The 18,073-nt window shown below is 45.6% G+C and overlaps 1 protein-coding gene across 1 annotated transcript; it reads left to right on the top strand.

Moving 5' to 3' along the window:
- Window positions 1–1,795: 1,795 nt before the first annotated feature.
- Window positions 1,796–15,802, top strand: VPS37B (VPS37B subunit of ESCRT-I). The gene is made up of 4 exons (XM_066199658.1): window positions 1,796–1,936; window positions 9,660–9,831; window positions 10,416–10,498; window positions 11,599–15,802. The coding sequence occupies exons 1-4, from the start codon at window positions 1,832–1,834 to the stop codon at window positions 12,100–12,102; spliced, it is 864 nt and encodes a 287-aa protein (XP_066055755.1). The 5' UTR covers window positions 1,796–1,831; the 3' UTR covers window positions 12,103–15,802.
- The last annotated feature ends 2,271 nt before the right edge of the window (window positions 15,803–18,073 follow it).

Raw genomic sequence — 18,073 nt, 5'->3', positions numbered from 1 at the left:
AGAATTGTATTCGGTCATTGTATGGATTTTTTTTTTTTCCCCCCCGGTTAGATCAAAAATATCAACTCCAAAGGACAAGGACCACGTGGCCATTCCCTCCCCTGCTCCCTTGGCTCCTGGTTCCTTCTTGGCTCTCTCTCCAGAGTTACACACACGGAAATAATACACACACCCACACCCACGTAGGGACAAAAGCAGGCCAGGAAGGTGGTGCACGCCAAGTGATGCATACAACTTAGGCTCTGTTAACACAATTAATTGTTTCCAGGCGTAATTGTCTTTATCAGCTCTGCTAACAGCAGCAGTAATTGGGGAGCTGCTGCTCCTCAGGGTTACCACACACTGCCTACTCCAGTGCTGGTGACATGACTGATAAGAATCAGAAGAACAAAATATATGGTGGTTTAATTGACGCAGTTTTTACTACATTGCATTTCAAAAGTATTTAAATTTACCGTGAAACACATCTTCGGCAGATTGTTTATTGACCCTCACTGTTGAAGAGGAAAGTGCTTAAGACGGATGAAATGACCTAGCACCAAAGCTTGGCCAGATATGATTTTTAGCTATTTTAAACCTAAATAAGTATTCAGCCTAGGCCTGAGAACAATAATGCAATCATTCTTTTGAGATTTGCTCCGGCCAAGTCCCAACCTGGGTAAGGAAATGCGAGTCAAATCTACTGATTTTCCTTCCGAATTTACAGCTGTGAAGTTTTAAACAAAAGGAGGCCACGAGTGGCTACGGCACTTCCAGGCAGGGGCTCTGTGCTGGCGGGGCTGGGAAGGGTCTCTGAGAGCTCAGCTCTGCCCGGCAGGACACAGGGCAGAGTCCGAGCCACCCCACTGACCTGTCCGGCCTCCGAGTGTCCCAGCAGCCGCATCTCCGGGGCCACACCTGGAGTCCTGTGCCCACTTCTGGGCCCTCCATTGGGGAAGAACATTGAGGAGCGTGTCCAGGGAAGGGAAGGGAGCTGGGGAAGGGGCTGAGGGAGCTGGGGAAGGGGCTCAGCCTGGAGAAAAGGAGGCTCAGGGGGGATCTTCTGGCTCTGCACAGGAGGGGACAGCCAGGGGGATCGGGCCCTGCTCCCAGGGAAGAGGAGGAGAGGGAACGGCCTCAGGCTGGGCAAGGGGAGGCTCAGGTTGGACGTCAGGAGGCATTTGTTAAGTGAAAGGGTGATAAAACATCGGAAAGGGTTGCCCAGGGAAGCGGCGGAGTCCCCATCCCTGGAGGTGCCTAAGGAAAGACTGGACGTGGCAATCCGCGCTGCGGTCTGGCGGAGAAAAGGTGGTGGCCGGTCACAAGCCGGCCCAGATGATCTCAGAGGTCTTTTCCAACCCCAATGACTGATCCCTCGGGATTCCGAGGGCCCCGAGCGCCTCACGTGAGCGCAGCGCACAAAGCTCGCTCTGTGCGGGGCTCTGCCCGGCGCTGTGCCCACGGAGGGGCTTCACCCACGGACCCCTCACGGGGGCTCCCCCCACAGACCCCCAAGGGGCTCCCCTCCCTCACGGGGGCTTCCCTCCCTCTCGGGGGCTCCCCCCACAGACCCCTCACGGGGCTCCCCTCCCTCTCGGGGGTTCCCCTCACGGGGGTTCCCCTCACGAGGCTCCCCCCCCTCTCGGGGGCTCCCCTCAGCCGCCGCCGCCCCCCTGCCCAGGCCCCTTTGGTTCGGTCCAGCAGCGCCCCCCTCCCGCCGCGCGGCCCCCGTGGTACGCCCCGACACGCCCCCCCGGCAGGGGGCGCTGAGGGCGGTGCCCGGCGGGCCGGGGCGAGAGCGCGGCGGCACTTCCGGTCCGGCAGCGGGAGCGGGGCCGGCAGCGGGGCCGGGATGGCGCTGGACGCGCGGCGCCTGGAGGCGCTGAGCCTGCAGGAGCTCAGCGCGCTGCTGGACGACGAGGAGCAGCTCCAGGACATGGCCCGCGAGATGGAAGAGGTGAGAGCCCGCCTCGCACTCCCCGGCCGCGGCCTCTCCTCGGGCCGCCCCCCCCTCAGCCCTCAGCGGGGTCCGCGGTGCCGCTCGGTGTTGGTTAATGACTCCCCGCTCCCCGGAGCCGCCGGGCGGGCTCGGCCCTGCCGGGGAGCTGCCGGTGCGTGGGGAGCCCCCGGGGCTGCGGGAAGCGCTGGCGGTCCCTTCCTTGCTTCCCCCTTCCCCGCCGCCCCCGGCCCGCGTTGTCCCGGCCCTCCCGGCCTTTTGTTCGCCGGCCCGCGGGGATCGGTGCCCGCTGGGTGCCACGGGAGGGCTGAGGGCTCGGCGGGCTGAAAACGCGGAATTAAATTAATTCAACCGCTGACGGGCCCGGAGGTGGGATCGGCTTTTCCATTCGTACAGCCCTTGTTTTTTTGTGCCTCGGCCGCCGTGAAGGATTTCGCCAGGGTGAATTCAGAACAACGTGAAAGAGGTTTCTGTGTGCCCCGGTTGGTGTGCTGGGCGCAGCGAGGGCTGTCAGGCTTTTCTGCTGCTTGTTTTGCCTATTTGAAGTGGCTTTGTCGCTGCATCTAAGTCGTGCTTTTGGAGCTGTGATTCTTATAACAAAATAGGAGCCTGTTTTCTTCCTCTGGCTGTGGTTGTCTTTAATTGGTTTTTCTATGTGCCAGTGGGCACCGGGTGTTACAATTCAGATACGAGACTGTTCTGGGTTTATTCGGCCACCGATGTTCCTGAAAGAATCTCACTGTTAGTCAGATAAGAGCAAATAAGATAGAACTGTATGTATGAAAACTTTAAAAGAAAAAAAAAAGTGTGCTCTACATCTCCGGGTCCTGTATTTATTGGGTGTTTTGTTTTGTTTTCTTAAATTAGAGGACAAAAGCCTCAAGAGAAGTAAAACAGTGGCACCGTGTTCTTGAGAAAGAAGCTTACTTTATTAAGTGAAATCAACTGTAATTGTGTTCCCTCAAACTCAGGCTCTGACCCTTTCGGTGCTTCTGAGGAAATTGTTCCGGATCACCTCCAGCCAAATTGTCAAAGTGTTCCACACATGGAGAGGCCCACCGAAGGCTGGGGCCGAGCTGATGAGGTGTCCTGGGGAATTTATTTGCTGTGTTACGCAACAATTTGGATTTTGAACTTTGTGCCAACAGATTTCTGAGAGTAGGGCAGCAATAATAACTTTTCATGTGAGCTTTTATTTTGAGGACTTAGAAGAAACGGGCGGCGCTGCGGAAAGTAGAACATGCAGAGAGAGAGAGAGAGCTCCTGGAGGCCCCGTGGTTTGCTGGGGGCAGGAGCACCCTGCTGAATAAAAACTATTTAAGGCAACTCAGCGGGTTATAATGGGCTTAACTTGGTGAAGATGTGAACGGGTGCGGTGCTGCTGGTTCCAGCGTGACCTCTGACAAGGGACACGAGCGCAGGGCCTGCCTCGGTGGGCTCTTTATTATTATTTATTTGTCAGTGTGGGCTTTAGGTCAGAAGTGACAGAAAACCTCACGACCTCAGTAGAAAAGATCCTCCCTCATTACACAGCCCATATTCCCGATTTGACCCTCAGGTTTTCCTCTTTCTTTGGCATCTTAAGGCTTTTAAATTGTAGAGTGAGGTTCTCCGGGCCCGAGGGAATATTTTGTGGTGTTTGGAAAGTGTGGCCAGGTTTGAAGGTGCTCAGGCTGTGTGGAAACAGGGCTGTGCTGCTGTCTGCTGTAATCCTCTTTTATTGGATGTGGAGGCTTTTGCTGGAGTCTGTTCAACTAGAAATGTGTTTACCCATCTTGGAAGGAACTGGCCATGCTTGAATATTTCTTCCTCGTTCTGTTTTGGCCTTCACTGGATTGTTTATTGCATGTGCTGCTGAGACCTGAGTTTTCACTGGGAAATGTGTGGCAGGAAGAGGGAGAGAGGGAAATCCTGAGCGTTAAGGAGGCACCATGGTGACTTCACTGCTGCTTGGCTCTCAGTCCATGTGTATCCAGGTTGTAGGGTTATTCCAAAGTCCTTAAATTCCTAATTTTATTGTGACATGCCAATTCAACCATGATTCCCGAGTCACTTCTCTGAGGTCACTTGTATTTTCAGCGGCAAAGTTGGTTAAAGCTGATTATTCCATAACTGAAAAAAAAACCAAACAAACCCCTTTGTTCTCCTTGTTGCAAGGGAAACCCAGCTCAAACCCCAATGTTTTGTTCACAAAGGAGGAGGATTTGGAAAAAACCACTTGGCTTTCTTGCTGACAGCTAAAAATAGGCACTTCCAGCCTTACAGGGAATGTATTCCTGTGTGGCATTTGAGCGGGATTTGTGGGGGTGTGTGTCCGTCTGTGTGTGCCCAGGGGCCGATGTGCTTGCAGAACGTCCTGCACGTGTGTCCCCAGGTGTGTGACACTGTGCCATCAGAGCTGAACTGTCGCTTTTCCTGTCTCTGAGCTTGGGCTTTGCAGGGCTCAGACAACCATCATCTTGTCTGCAAGAAGGAGGAAGGAAGCTCCTTGTCTGGTACTTCCAGTCTTTTGAAACTGAGGAGGGTTTGGTGGGGGTTTTTTAAAATAATCCTTTCGGGTTGATCTCTGTAGTGCATGAACAACGTTCATCTTTGTGAAATAGGCAAGCACAGGATGGTTTGGGTTGGAAGGGACCTGAGAGATCATTTAGTTGCAAACCCCCTGCCATGGCAGGGTCATAAAAGTAATTTGTTTATAGAAGTCAGTCTGGGTGAGATAACTCTAAAAAGCACAGATGAGAGAATTTGTGACCTGACTCTGGTGATGCTTTGATGAAATTCCCTGTGAAAGTGAATTTTCTTTTTATCTCCTGGGGTATCAGTTCTGTAACAGTGCATTATTGTGTTACTGACTGCTAAGGTTCCATGACCAAAAATTATTTGCTTTTCAATACCTTAATTATGTGAAATCAAGAAGTCAGAAATGTATTGCCTTCTTCTCATTCCAGCATTTCAGAGTACACTGGCAAGCACAAAAGGAATTTTTTGAGCATAGTTCTTTTCTCAAAAGCTGATTGAAAAGTTCCTGCAGGGCAGAAAGTCCAAGTCAAACTATGTGCATTCATGCCCAGATTTCTTGGATTCCTGTCCTAAAACCACATCGTGCAAGTGGTCATGTTCTTGTTGGCCAAACATGACATTTAGTTGCAAAGTTAGGAATTAGACTTGGTGACAACTACAGATTTTTCTCTTCTAGCTGAGCATCAAATGAGTAACCTGTCTGTGTGTGATGAGTGCAAATTGCAGTGCTGGGTGTCTTGCCTCTGCAAGAAATGTCTAGGAACTGCAGCTTACCTTCTCAGCTTTATTTTGTCATTTTTTAAGTAATCAGAAGAGCTAAATTTAGCCAATCTAATTACTTTGCAGTATGTTTTAATATTTATTACAGAACAGATGTTCTTAGGGGGTGTATTATTATTCACGAGTCCTTGATGAAAAGCACTCCTAAATCTTCTGTGAAAGAAGTCTCTTCTCCTACTCTGCACCTGTCAGCTCCTGTTTCAGGGGTTAATTTGACACTCCAACCGTGCATCTTTATCCTTCCACAGTGTGACTGCGTGCTTTATTCTTAATTTACAAGTATGTGTAAGTTAAAGAGAACGTGGGAATGATAAAGGCTGGAGAAACCTGAAACTAACATGGATGTGTCCCATGTATAAAGCAATTAAAACGGTGCCACACAAAGCTGCTTCTTATTTATAGCTCCTTAAGAGACTTTTTCTCGAAGGTACCAGGAGATTCCTCCCCGTGGTGCTGGCCAGAGCAAGCTTATAATTATAGCAGCTCTTGATGGACTTTGTGGGTAAGTCAGGATTGCTCAGTTTCTCAGGAGGCAGCTCCTCTGGGAATGTGCTTTTTGGATGAACCAGAGTGACGCTTCTCAGAGACGTTTTACACAAATAACTCGTGCTGCAAACCATTCTTTTGGAATAAGGGGATCAACATTTATAGTATGAATGTTGCTAAGCTAGTACTAGTTCTGGTTTAATTTTATCCGGCTTTTTTTTTTTTTCCTTTTTTAAAAGTGGGATGAAACAAAGCTGCAGTTCATAAAAGTAGTAGGCTCTAAATTCCCAAAGCAGCTGCTGCTGCCTGCTCTTGGAAATGCTCATTAAATAAATCCTTGAGTAAAATTATTCAAATTATGTCCATTAAAGAAATTCATTTTTTTAAGCAACTAAATTTTTGAAGTGCTGCATAAACCGTGACTTTTGTCTTTAACAACCTCTGTGTGTCTGTGGCTTCGTTTTCTTGCAGCACAGTTTGGTGTTGAGTGGTCTGCTCAGGAGTGAGCAATCCTTGTACCATGAAAATCCCCTTATAAGCAGCTCAGTGTGGTTGTTGCTCCATTTGTCCCATTCAGAATTCATAGTGAGAGCTTAGCAGTTGAAAAAAAAAAAAAAGTCATATATTCTCCTTAATATTGTCCTGTCTCATTATGCCTCGTGATTCTGTCTGGTATTTTCATCTGGTTTCAGATGAATGTTTCCTGCCTGTTGAAGTGCTCATGACCTCAAGAGTCTTGTTAGGAATCCTGCTGGAGTCCCCATGCTCCTGTATTTTATCTCTAAATCCCTTTTTTTCCTCGCACTTCCAGCGGGCAGGTGAACAAGCAGTGCAGGAGCAGTTCCCTGCTAGTGCACATATTTGTCACACGTGACAGCAAAATACCTTTTGGTGGATTTATTCCTTCCTCAGCTTTTGTCTTGGCCTTGTGCAAAGCTGTGGATGGATGCTGAAAGCTTGCTTTGTGCTGCACTGATAATCTTAATAGACTGCTCGTGCTGGACCGTGGCTTTGACCCTTGGATGATTTTGCAGCTGTTTGGGGGGGGGGGGTTTTGGGTAGTTTTAAATTACTCATTTTTTGAAAGCTTTTCTGCAGCACTCTTTAGGCAAACTTTACAGTGTTTGCTTTCTTATTCCTCGAGCTAACTTCCAAGTGTAGTGGAACAGTTGCTGTAAAGCTTTTACACAGACCTTAACATCAGTGACAGAGATTATTCTGGTTTATAAATTGTGGCTGTATTTGAGTTGCATTGCTCTGGGATTATTTCTGTTCTGTTTGTTGTGAAATAGAATTCACAGAGTTCAGAATTCTTCCAGTGACGTGAAACGTTCCGATGTCCTGAAACAAGTGGATGGGTCTTCACCAGCTCCTCCTTAAGTTTCATTAAACATCATTCCTGAATTTGCTTTGTATTTGAGGAACTGGTTCTTTCCCTGGTTTTGGGTGAGATTCAAGTTTGTCATCTCTCCAGGTGTGTGCATTGTTAAAAGAAATTTGACATAGACCAGTGCTGGAAGTGAAGACTTCAGGAGTGACGTTTTTAATTCATCCTTAAGTGTCAAATACCATTTTTGATCAACTTCTGTTAGAAAAAATATGCCCTTCTCAGAATATGGAAAAAGTTTAGTCATTAAGTCCTGTGTCATTTCAAGCACTGTAATTTAAAGTACAGTTGCAAACACCTTAACTTTTTCAGTTTAAAACAAGTATTTTTAAGACTTTTGGTAAAGTTTAGTCTAGTCCATAATTATTAGATATCAGATGCAAAGGACAGGACGTCACTCTGCCTTAGATGTAGGCAGGTCATATTAGTCACATTTTTCTCATTTTTACAAGTCAGATACATCATGTCATAGTGATATTTACTCATTTTCACACATTCGAAATGATTTAAAAGTAAAGTTATCCAGCAGATCACTATAAAAGGTCAGGAATTTGTTGCTTCTTCCTCCTGCCTGGTCCTGTTGAGAAATATTGTGACACTTGAGGCAGGGACAACATCACAAAAATCTCACCTGACTTTAGGCAGCCTTTTCTTACTCTTGTTTATCTGGAGTTCTCCCTTCTCCTCTTTACTATATATGATTTTAGTAAAAGCTTCCTTTTCCTGGCATTTGTGCTCTTGAATGTTTTGTAGGTTTATGTGTCCACTGGCTTTATTTCCTGCCCTGAGTAAATGTACATCTTCTTCATCCTAAAAGAGAGATCAAAGTTGACTCATTAAACTGGTCTCTCCTGAGTGACTGTGCACCTGCTTTGAAATGAGAGTATCAGTCTCCCAAGCAGTGAAAATACTGAATTTGCTGTGAGGGAGTAGTGAGCTCATTAAAATGCTGAAAGAGGCACCAGAACCCATCAGTCTTTTTGCACACACTTTTCCTTGGCTGGCAGTTCAGGAGTAACAAGGCGTGTGGTGACTACAGGAGGTTGGTAAGAGTTGGGTGCCACTAATTAAACTGTTAAATCCTGTGTGTTTTAGTTCTCTTCATAATTGTTAAAAAAAATGTAAAATAGGGGGGACTTCAGCTTTCTGAAAGCAACAGTTCTAACAGGATCAGGTAATACGAGAATAAACAAATGGAAACCAGTTTAATTTAAATTATTTTGCATTAGATTCAAATGTGAGAAGAGGATTTTCTTTTTATTCTTTGAAATGATCCACGTTGAACACAAGCATAGAGCTGAATGCTTATTTAGGCTTGAGAAGAAAAAACAAGATTGAAAGTGTAATTTCTGAATTTCACAATTTGGAGTAGGATTGGGGTTGATGTAGAGTTTAGGACTCTGAATTATCCTTGGCTGTTGTTATTGGGTTTTTAGGTGATTTGGCAAGAACAGAGTGAGAGTAAAGCTTTGGTTTTTGAAGAGCAATATCAGGGGACAAAGGTATTTAAGTAACACCAAGCTAGTTTTGAATTCAGGAAATTAAAATAGCATCTAAATATTTCAGAAAGGAGTAATTGCTCTCAAAGACAGTTGCTGTGCTTGGAAAAACACCTGAATTTTGATGCTGACCTTTCCTGGGGGCTTTTAAACAGCTCATTTGGGTTTCCACTTTCCTGTTTCTGGGGTGTGGCTCTGTGTCCAGGCACAAGTGTGGCAGGAGCAGGGTCTGTGCTCTTTTTGCAGCGGCTGTAAATGGGAGCAGCTCCAGCTGGGCAGGGATAACGTGGAATACAAGGGGCACATGGATGGAGGAGGTCACAAAAATGTACCAGACTCCTGTTGGTTTTGAAGGCAGCTCAATAGAGTTAGTCTGTGGTGCCCTGGGAGGACTATTCCACTCGTTGATTCAGCCTGAGAATCTGAAATCAAATCCCTTGGTGTTTTGTTTTTTTTTTTTTTTTCCCTTTTGATGTCTGAATATTTTAATGAAGCTAATGTGACACCCAGGGCAGACTTCTCCAAACACTCAGCTCTCCCAGAGCTCCTGAAAGATCTCTTGATAAAATCCTGTGCATGTGTGAGTGTGAGCAAACTGGAATCTGGCCGAACATTGGGTGTGTGAGAATTGTCACTTTTTCTTAGGCTACTTTAGGAACTGTTAAGCAGAAGGATTAAACTGAAGAAAATTAAGGTTTTGGCATTAATCCAGGATTGGTGTAACACAGTTGGGGAAGAATATTCTGGAGAAGGAACAGTCACAATTCCATCCTTATTTTTTACTTGTTAACAAGATGAGGGATGATATTCTTCTGCACTCGTTGTATCTCACTGCTGGAATTCAGATTTTTTCAAGAGCTGTTGCTTTACCTGTCAGTGTTCATCACTTGTTCATCAGTTGCAGGTCCAGTGCCACAGCACTAATTCTTACACAGAGCTCACTTTTGCTGTTTATTTAAAAGATTTCAAATTCTCATTTTGTCTTGGATAATAATTACACTGTCATTTCACACACCTTTTTTTTGTTTGTTTGTTTTTAATTTATATCCAGGCCCAAAATGTTCAGCACAGCAAGGACATGACTCTTGCCAGCAACCGCAGCCTGGCAGAAGGAAATCTCCTGTACCAGCCAAAGTTGGAGTCCCTGAAATCAAATTTGACTGAGAAATATCAAGAGCTGCAAGTTCTTTTTGAAGCATACCAGATAAAGAAAACAAAACTAGGTAACACTGGCTGTTGACAATTATGATTTGCTGTTTTCTAAGTGAATGTAAATCTGTTGCCTGTTTGTTGTTTGGTTCTTGGTGTCTCATTTTTAGCTGTGTGAATTAGGGTACAAAGTGAAATGTCATTCTTGGGTAGTGCTGAAATAGATCACGCCTCTGATGATTTATTAAGTGGCTGTCACATCCAGTAACAGATACTGTGGATTCTTCCTATTCTTGACCTACTCTTCTCTAAATTATCAACTTCATTTACCTTGCTCAAAAGCAGAACATTTGAATTTTCAGTGACTGTTTATAAGTCAAATGGAATATCGCATTTAACTTTCATACTGATTTATATTTTACATCTGATACTGCACTTGCTGAAGTGCTTTCAATATTACAAATACATAATTGGAATTAAATTTCAGCTCTTAGCACTCGCACAATATTCCTGAACTTTGTGATGTGTTTCTCCTTGTAATCATCCTGTGCAGAACTGCAGAGTCTGCTGGTTGTGCAGATGTGCCTTAGAGGTTGTTGTGTGGTTTGAAGTCACTTGGAGCCAGCTGTCATTTTCTGTCCTTCCTGTGCCTTTGCAGACAGACAATCCAGTAATGCTTCCCTGGAGACCCTGCTGGCGCTGCTGCAGACTGAGGGGGCGAAGATTGAGGAAGACACAGAGGTAATGACAGAACACCCCAATTCTGCCACTTCCACCCCGTGCCAGAACCTTCCAGATTCCATGGCTGCAGTGCTGAGTTGATCATTAAGGAGTAGTTTTAAGAATATGGTCTTGTCTCTGCTTTGAATTTCAGGGAACAGCTATTTGATTCCAGGAATTTTATTTCTTTTCTATCTGAGTAATTTTGTACTCTTAACATCTTTGAAGTTCAAGAGAGAAAGCGCCCATTTTTGGAAAGGATAGGCAAGCCCTTTTAGTTCCTTGGCTTTGCCTTCAAACTTGTAGAGCTTAAAAATGCGGAATCTTTTTTTTAATGGGGTTTGCCTGGTGTATGTACTGCTTCATAATAAATGTCAATTAGTTGCCTAATTAAAAAAACTGTGCCTGTGCTGGTTTTCCTCCAGTGTTTCTGCTGAAATATTCCATTGTGATTTCAATGTGTCTGTACAGGTGCCAGTGGTCACCACTGCTTGAAGGGTGGTCTGACTTCAGAATAGTGGGAGTGTTTGGTTTTATTTGCTGATTTGCATGCAGGCATTTTCTGTAATTAATCAGGAGAAAAAAATTGCTGATTGGCCTTGAGTTGTGATTGTAAAAAGACATTCCCAGGACAAACTGTATTTTGTGATTTTATGTTTGTTCAGCTCTCAATTATTAAACGTCATTTACCCAAAGCCACAAGTGAGGGTGAGTCTTAAACCTGACTTAGCAATAATCTCTGTGCTGAGTCTCACAGAGTTCCCAGCGTTTCTGCTGGCATTCGAGCAGCACTGAGCTGTAATTCAGCTTAGCTGGCAATCTGGGAAGCTGCTGGACTTGGTTTGTTCCCATCTCTGGTGATCAGGGGAATGCTCAGAGCGAGATTCAGATGTGTTTACTGCTGTTACTTCAGAATAAATTTATGCAAAAGTGATATTTAACTCTCAGTGCTTCTGAGTAATAACCAGCTCAAAGTTCTGCTCAGAATTCTTCAGTATGCCAGTCACCTTCCATATGCCAGCTGGAAAATCACAGGCAAAATGATGCTATTTTTGGGAGGCGAGCCATTTAGATTCCGTTGCAGTAGGCTGTTTCCTAAGAGAATGTTCTGTATTTGACAGAATATGGCAGAGAAGTTCCTTGATGGTGAAATACCACTGGATTCCTTCATCGACGAGTACCAGAGCAAGCGGAAACTGGCTCACCTGCGCCGGGTGAAGATCGAGAAGCTGCAGGAGATGGTGCTGAAGGGACAGAGACTTCCTCAGGTTCAGGCGCCGGCGCAGCCGAGGGCGGCCGAGCCGGCAGCAGCCCCTGCGGATCCCTACAGGGCGGATGCAAACCCTCCCCCGGCGGTGGTGCCGCGGCGGATCCCGCCCCCGCCGCCTCCCTCGGGCCCCGCAGGACGTTTGCCCACTCCCTTCACCGCCGCCATGAGCTCAGGACCGGCTCCTTCTTACCCAGGTGCTCCGTACCCGCCTCTCCCGCCTCGGCCGGGAGCGGCCCAGCCCACGAGTCAAATGGCGCAGCCGGGATACCCAGCTCAGTTTGTGCCGCCCTACCCTCCACCTCTGCCCCAGAGACCTCCTCGCCTTCCTCCACATCCCGGCTTTATCCTCCAGTAGATATTTGGGTGCGCCTGACTTAAGTATTGGTGCTTTTATTTCCTTTCCCCCCCATCAGAGACTTGCTGTAGGCAATGGGAAGCCTCTGTTCTTTGCACAATGGAGCACAAAGGCCGAGCTGTGGCACAGAGGTTTGCAGTTGCTTTGCTAAATGTGATGATGTTTGTTTGCAAAGGTCAGTGGTGACAAGGTTTAACTAGGAAGGTGATAACGGTCTAAATTCTGTAAATCCATCAAACTGAGGAGCCACTCGCAGTGGATTTGCTGACGTTACAAACCCGAGTCACGCTCTGAATTCCTTAGTGATGGTAGATCAGCATCCTCCTGTGCTCTGATGGATTCCCATGGCAGCTGGATGTGTGTGTGGCAAACAGGGAGCTGGTTGTCCCTCTAAGGAATTCTGTCTGCACAGTGTTGGGATGGTAACAACCATATCTGACTGCTGGGCAAGGGGCGTGCACAGGACCCCCCTCGGCATCCTTTTGCATCCAGGGCCAGGTACACGGCGTTTTCAGAGCTCACTGAGCTGAAACTCCTGTCAGAACACCTTGTGGGGGATTTCAGACAGGGAAAATGACAAGAGTTTCATTTCTGCATTTCACTTGTTACCTTAGACAGTGTGTAATCAAAGTAGGCACTACTCCCACTCCTAAAAAGCTTGATACCTTCAAAGTCCTGGTCTCCTGAAATGAAACTAAACTGTTTGTAGAGCCAGTTTAGGGTTTTATAGACACTTTACCAGGCAGTTTTATTTCCTTGCCTCTTAACAGTTGGGGTTTTTTCTCCTTTTCCACACCTTGGATACAGAAATGATTTTTTTACACAGGTGCTTAGCTTTTGATACCATGTGATTCCAGGAATCTAGGCAGGGTATTTTCTTAATCAAATACTGGATTTTCACATGTAATTGCCCACTTGAATTTCCACAATTTCATTTTATCCCTCAACTCTGTGTCTCGCTTGGCAGACCTATTTTTCACTTTCCCATTCTGTTTAGTTTTGCAGTTTGGGGCATGTGTATCTATCTGGAATTGGCAGTTAATGTTTCTCTGCAAGTAGGCAAAGAAGCAAAGCCTTTTGAAGTCCATGGTGGCTGTTTGCATCTTACAGAATCCCTTCTTGATTTACGCCTCTGGATGGGAGAGGCTTTTTAGGGCAGCTCAGATTCCACTCTCAATGTGACTCTTGCAGCCTAAGGTGCAGACACATGCTGGTATTTTAATCCGGCACTGGAGGAGGCAAATTTTAACACTTGTTGTTTGCACAGAAAGTGTCTGTGAATTTGTCACCAATCAGTGCAGAATCTGTCAAAGCCCTTGGTTATTTCAGAGCCCTTTGGTATCATTGTCCTGGAATGCACTACATTGTTTGGAAGTACTGCAAACATCAGTCAGGATAGAAGATCTATTTTTTTTTTTTCTTCTTTATGTAAGACCTGGATTGTCCCTTAATCATTTCCTCTGGAGTGTGGTGGTTAGCAAATACTAATCTGAAATTAAGCTCATAACAGGAAGCTCTCGATTCTGAAAATACGAATATGGTCATTTGGCTTGTTTTGCCTTCTGCAGCCAAAGGGCAGAACGTTGGTCAGTGTTACTGGCATCTGAACCAATTCCCCAGTGTAAGTCTGGCAAGTTTTTATAGATGGGGGATTTTGTGAAGCAATGTGCATTGGATTTGTTTGCAAAGTGTGTTTTTTCTGTAATCTAGTGATGGTACAGGATGTGGTTGTTTTTGATTTTTTTTTTTAAATAGTGTGGTATCTTTCCTTGGTATTATTTTCTCACTGAAGCTTTGTACAAGCATGGTTAATTATGACTCGTTTCAAAGTAACTTTGCTGTGCTGTTAGTGCTGGTTTTTGGATGGCAGCTGTTGTATCTGGATACTAAACATGAGTCTGCTGTAGAAATGGTTTGTGTCCTAGAAAGAATTGAAGTGGGTGGGGGCTACCAGGGTGCTGTCTGGGTACAGAGATTCATACTTTGAGCCTGCTACACAAAAACTCTAAAACACTCCCAAATCAGTTTTACTAAGATTTCATAAAAACAACCAGGTATATTTTACACTTATCAAGTGCCAACTTTTTTTCTGAGGGTTGGAAAGCCTCAGAAGTGATGGGGGTGATAGATAAGTGTATTGTGAATTTGCACTGCATTTTGTGTATCAGACTTCATTGGTATTAGGAGTCCAAAAATCTTTTTACTACTTGTTAAATCTTCTGTCTTTTGGTAACTTTTGTGATAACAATGACCTTTCAGGGATACTTTTATCTAAAAACAACCTCTTGTGCACACTAAATACAGACAAAGCTAATGCAATTTTTTTTTTTTGTCTGAAAGCAAAACAATGCATTATTGCATATGCATGTGGCTGATGTGCCTTAGGATCACTACTTGTGATTGTAATTCTAGGATATTAGCATTTTTATCATTTGAATGGCCATTGCTTAACTCTAATTTAAGGGCTCTTCTGAGAGCACTGACTTTTACAAAAAACTGACCCTCATACTTCAGAAAAAACAGCTGTATCTGATATTTGTAAGCTTATAGTTGCCTTCACTGATGGGTAAGTTTGAACGTAGCTGATGTAACTAATGTGATGTTTCAGTTATTGCAAGCTCATAACTGAAGTCCGGCTGCTCATGGAAAACGTTTTGCCATTAATTTTGTGTGTGTGTGTGCACACAAACTGTAAATATTTACTTGACTGCTGGTGATGTTTAAGGGTAAAGGAGAAGAATGACTGTGGAAAGCTGTTCAATCCTTTCAGCAACAAACTTGAGGAAACACTAACCTGGCAAGAGCTGTGTCAGTGCTTTCAACCTGTTGCCCTTCAACAGCTTCTCCTGTTCTGTTACAGCTAATAAATTAATTCTGCTCTGGCTAGGATGTTTAGAATTGTACTAATTTGCACTGTTTATAAGATAGTGAGATTAAAATGCCATAGGCAAGCTGAGACTTGAGAGGGGGTGGCTCACGATGCTTGCCAAAAAAAAAAAAAAATATATATATATATATACAAAAAGGATTTTTGATGTCTGCTACAAATAGCATATACTTCCCCAAAGCAATTGGAGTGGAGAAAAATCCTTTAAATACGATGTGTAACACGGCTTTAGTGTTGGTAGCATTGGAAATGCTTCTCTTTGGGCAGCATTATTTGTGCCAGTCTTTTGTACGCAGTTCTGTGAGTTGGGACTCGGACTGGGGACCCTGGGTGGCTCTCACTGCACTCAGGGCTGCCTCCCAGAGAAGGAGCAGTCACTTGTTCCAGCACAGCTGATCAGACAGGTCACCTCTGTCCCATGGAGGGAACAGGAGCTGCCGTGGGATGCCAGGAGGCACCTGGGCACTGGCTGGTCGAGGTGACCGTCCCCATCACTGCCCCGACCTCCACAGCCTCAGTCTCCACCTCTCTTGGGACTTCTCTGCCCTCTCAAACTGGAATCATAACGTAGATACAGAGCTCGGACCGACAATTCTTTTTCCCTCACGTGGAGCTGCGTGGCAGACGTGGAGTTCGGAGGGGGCAGAGTCGTCCTGTGCCTGAACAGTTCCTCCCTGTGACCCTGGACTGTCTTAATAAGGGGCAATTTTATATGCCGAGCAAGTTGTGAAACATACAGTGGATTTGTTTGCATAATAAGTCTTTCTGTTATCTACTGTGTTCTGATTTTAAATAAAATTGCATATCTCTTGGTGTCCTGTCCCCTTGTGGCTTGGTTCAGTTGTGGTGCAGTTACATTAATGATTTTCAACCCTAACGGTGCTTTTTTTCTGTAGCAACGTAAACAGGAGTTGTAGGTGGCTGTAGAACATAAAATTGCAAAATGCTTTAATTATTCACAGTAAATCTGTTGGCTGTGTTTTTAGTGACTGGATATAACGAGTCCATTTTGTGTGGAGCTGATACAGGATGGGTTTGCTCGTGTAGATTTTACATGTTGTAATCAGGGCAACGAGGTAGGTGGGCTGTCTGTCAGGCAAAACCCCTTTGCTTTTCTGCTAATTTCCTACAATTAGCTAGTGGGAACGTTCAGAATCACCTGGAAAAGCTGAAGGGAGAAAGCCCTTTTTTTTTTTTTTAAGAGAGGAAAATCTTAGATTTCAGCCAAGTTAGGAGAAATGAGTCAAGCAGAGTTATTTAGGAATATGAGTCAGAGGGCAGAAAAGACCTGATGTAATTTGCTGTGATCTCCGTCGCTTTCATAGCGATGTGCAATAGAGATCCTAGTGCAGAATAACTGATTAGGGAAGAAAACCCCTTTTTTAATTGTTTCTTGCTCCTTTCCGTTTGTGGTGGCTGCAGAGATTGGATAACCTTCCGCAGAAAAGGGAAAGTGCAGATGAGGAAAACCTGCCGTGCTGACTCAGTGCCGGTGGGCGAGGGCAGGGGAAGGTGTTATGTAAAAGCTGCAGCTCTTCAGCTCGCCTCTTCTAAGAATTTGCTCCGTGTTCTGCAGCTTGGAAGAGCTGTGGAGCTCCAGCTGTGCCTGTTCAGAGCCGGGGTTGGTTCCCCCCAGGGCTTGTCCTGGCTGGGATTGTTCCCAGTGCAAAGGAGATGTCACCATGTAGGGTCAGACCTTGCCAGGGAGGGGACTCGGGTGGCACTTGGGCGTCGGAAACAAAAAAGCAAAATGCCACAATGGAAGGTGTCGTGTCGGGGACACACTGTGGTCTCCTCGTGGCCTTGGCTTGTCCCTTCCCTGGAGGTGGCTTTGGAGGCCGTGCAGGTCCTTGCCTTGCCCTTGCTCCTGGATTCCAGTCCTCTCGGGTTGTACATTAATCATCGTGCCAGGCTTTTACAGCTTTGCCTCTTCACCTCTCTGAGACTGAGACTAGAAACCGGGCGTGTTCCTGGAGGGGTTTTGAGAGATTTTGGGTCGTGAGTGAAGTTTTGGAGGTGCCCTGCCTAACTCTGTTTTAACCCCTACCTGCAGGACAAATCCCAGGCTGCTGAGGCTGGGAGATGTGCCAGTGCATACCCTGGATCCTGCTGGAAGCTAGAAGCCATTTCTAAAATACTGCTTATCATTTCCAAACCGCTCAAAGGTGCTTCTTCTGCGCTCCTGTAGGTGATGAGTAGGAATTATTTTTTCCTTCAAAGCTAAAAATATTTCCTTCTCGCCACGTAATCCCACACCTTGCTGTGTGCACTTAAAACTACGTATTATTCTAGCAACCCCTGCTCGGGATGGGCTAATTTCTGAGGGGTTGGTTAGTCCTGAAGGGAGCCAGTCACAGAGGATGGGAGGTGACAAAGTGGCTCCAGTTCTCAGCCCTGGAATGAGACCACCTGGCTGAGGAGAAGATGCTGGTTGTGGAGAAATGTGGAAATGCCTTTTGGCCTGGGGTGTGTTGTCTCACAGGGTATGAGAGGAATCCAGACCAGCTTTGTGGTTTTTTTTTTTTGTTTTTATTTAAACTCGCATGCCTAGAAGCATTTGTTAAATGATTTGATTAGCTGGTGCTTCTGGGTTACCCCAGTCATTTTTCTGAGTGGGTCATTCAGGAAATACCATTCCTAAATAAAGTGCTGCCCAAACTCACGTAATTCATGCCTGGTTGGGCACAGCAGAAAAATATTTTTTTCTTGCAAAGGAGTGGCTGCTTTTCGTGGCTTCAGGGGCTCTTAAAAACACACTTGTGCAGTTTTGTGGTTTGGTTCCTTTACCTGACTTCCTAGAGCCTGTCCCAGCCTGTTTTCTATTTGTGTGCCTCATTTCAAGGCACTTTTTGCCCCCCCAGTGATCCGACACTTGCGGTTTTTGCCAGCTTTGCTCTCTGTTGCTGAGCTGCAGCTGCTCCGTGTGCTGGTGTTCAGACTCATCTGTGGTCACTGGAGGTCTGGCTGCTGAGGGTGGGCAGTGGTAACAGCCTGCTCGAAAGCTGCTTCGAGAAAAAATAATTTCTACTTTACTCACCTCGCTGGAAGGGAGCAGAAGGTGGAATATTTCACAACTTGGTTTTT

This window comes from Chamaea fasciata, unplaced genomic scaffold (assembly GCF_029207755.1).
Source record: "Chamaea fasciata isolate MVZ Bird 193981 ecotype frontalis unplaced genomic scaffold, bChaFas1.0.hap1 SCAF_18, whole genome shotgun sequence".
NCBI classification, from domain to species: Eukaryota; Metazoa; Chordata; class Aves; order Passeriformes; family Sylviidae; genus Chamaea; species Chamaea fasciata.
This window is presented reverse-complemented; position numbering and strand designations above follow the sequence as displayed.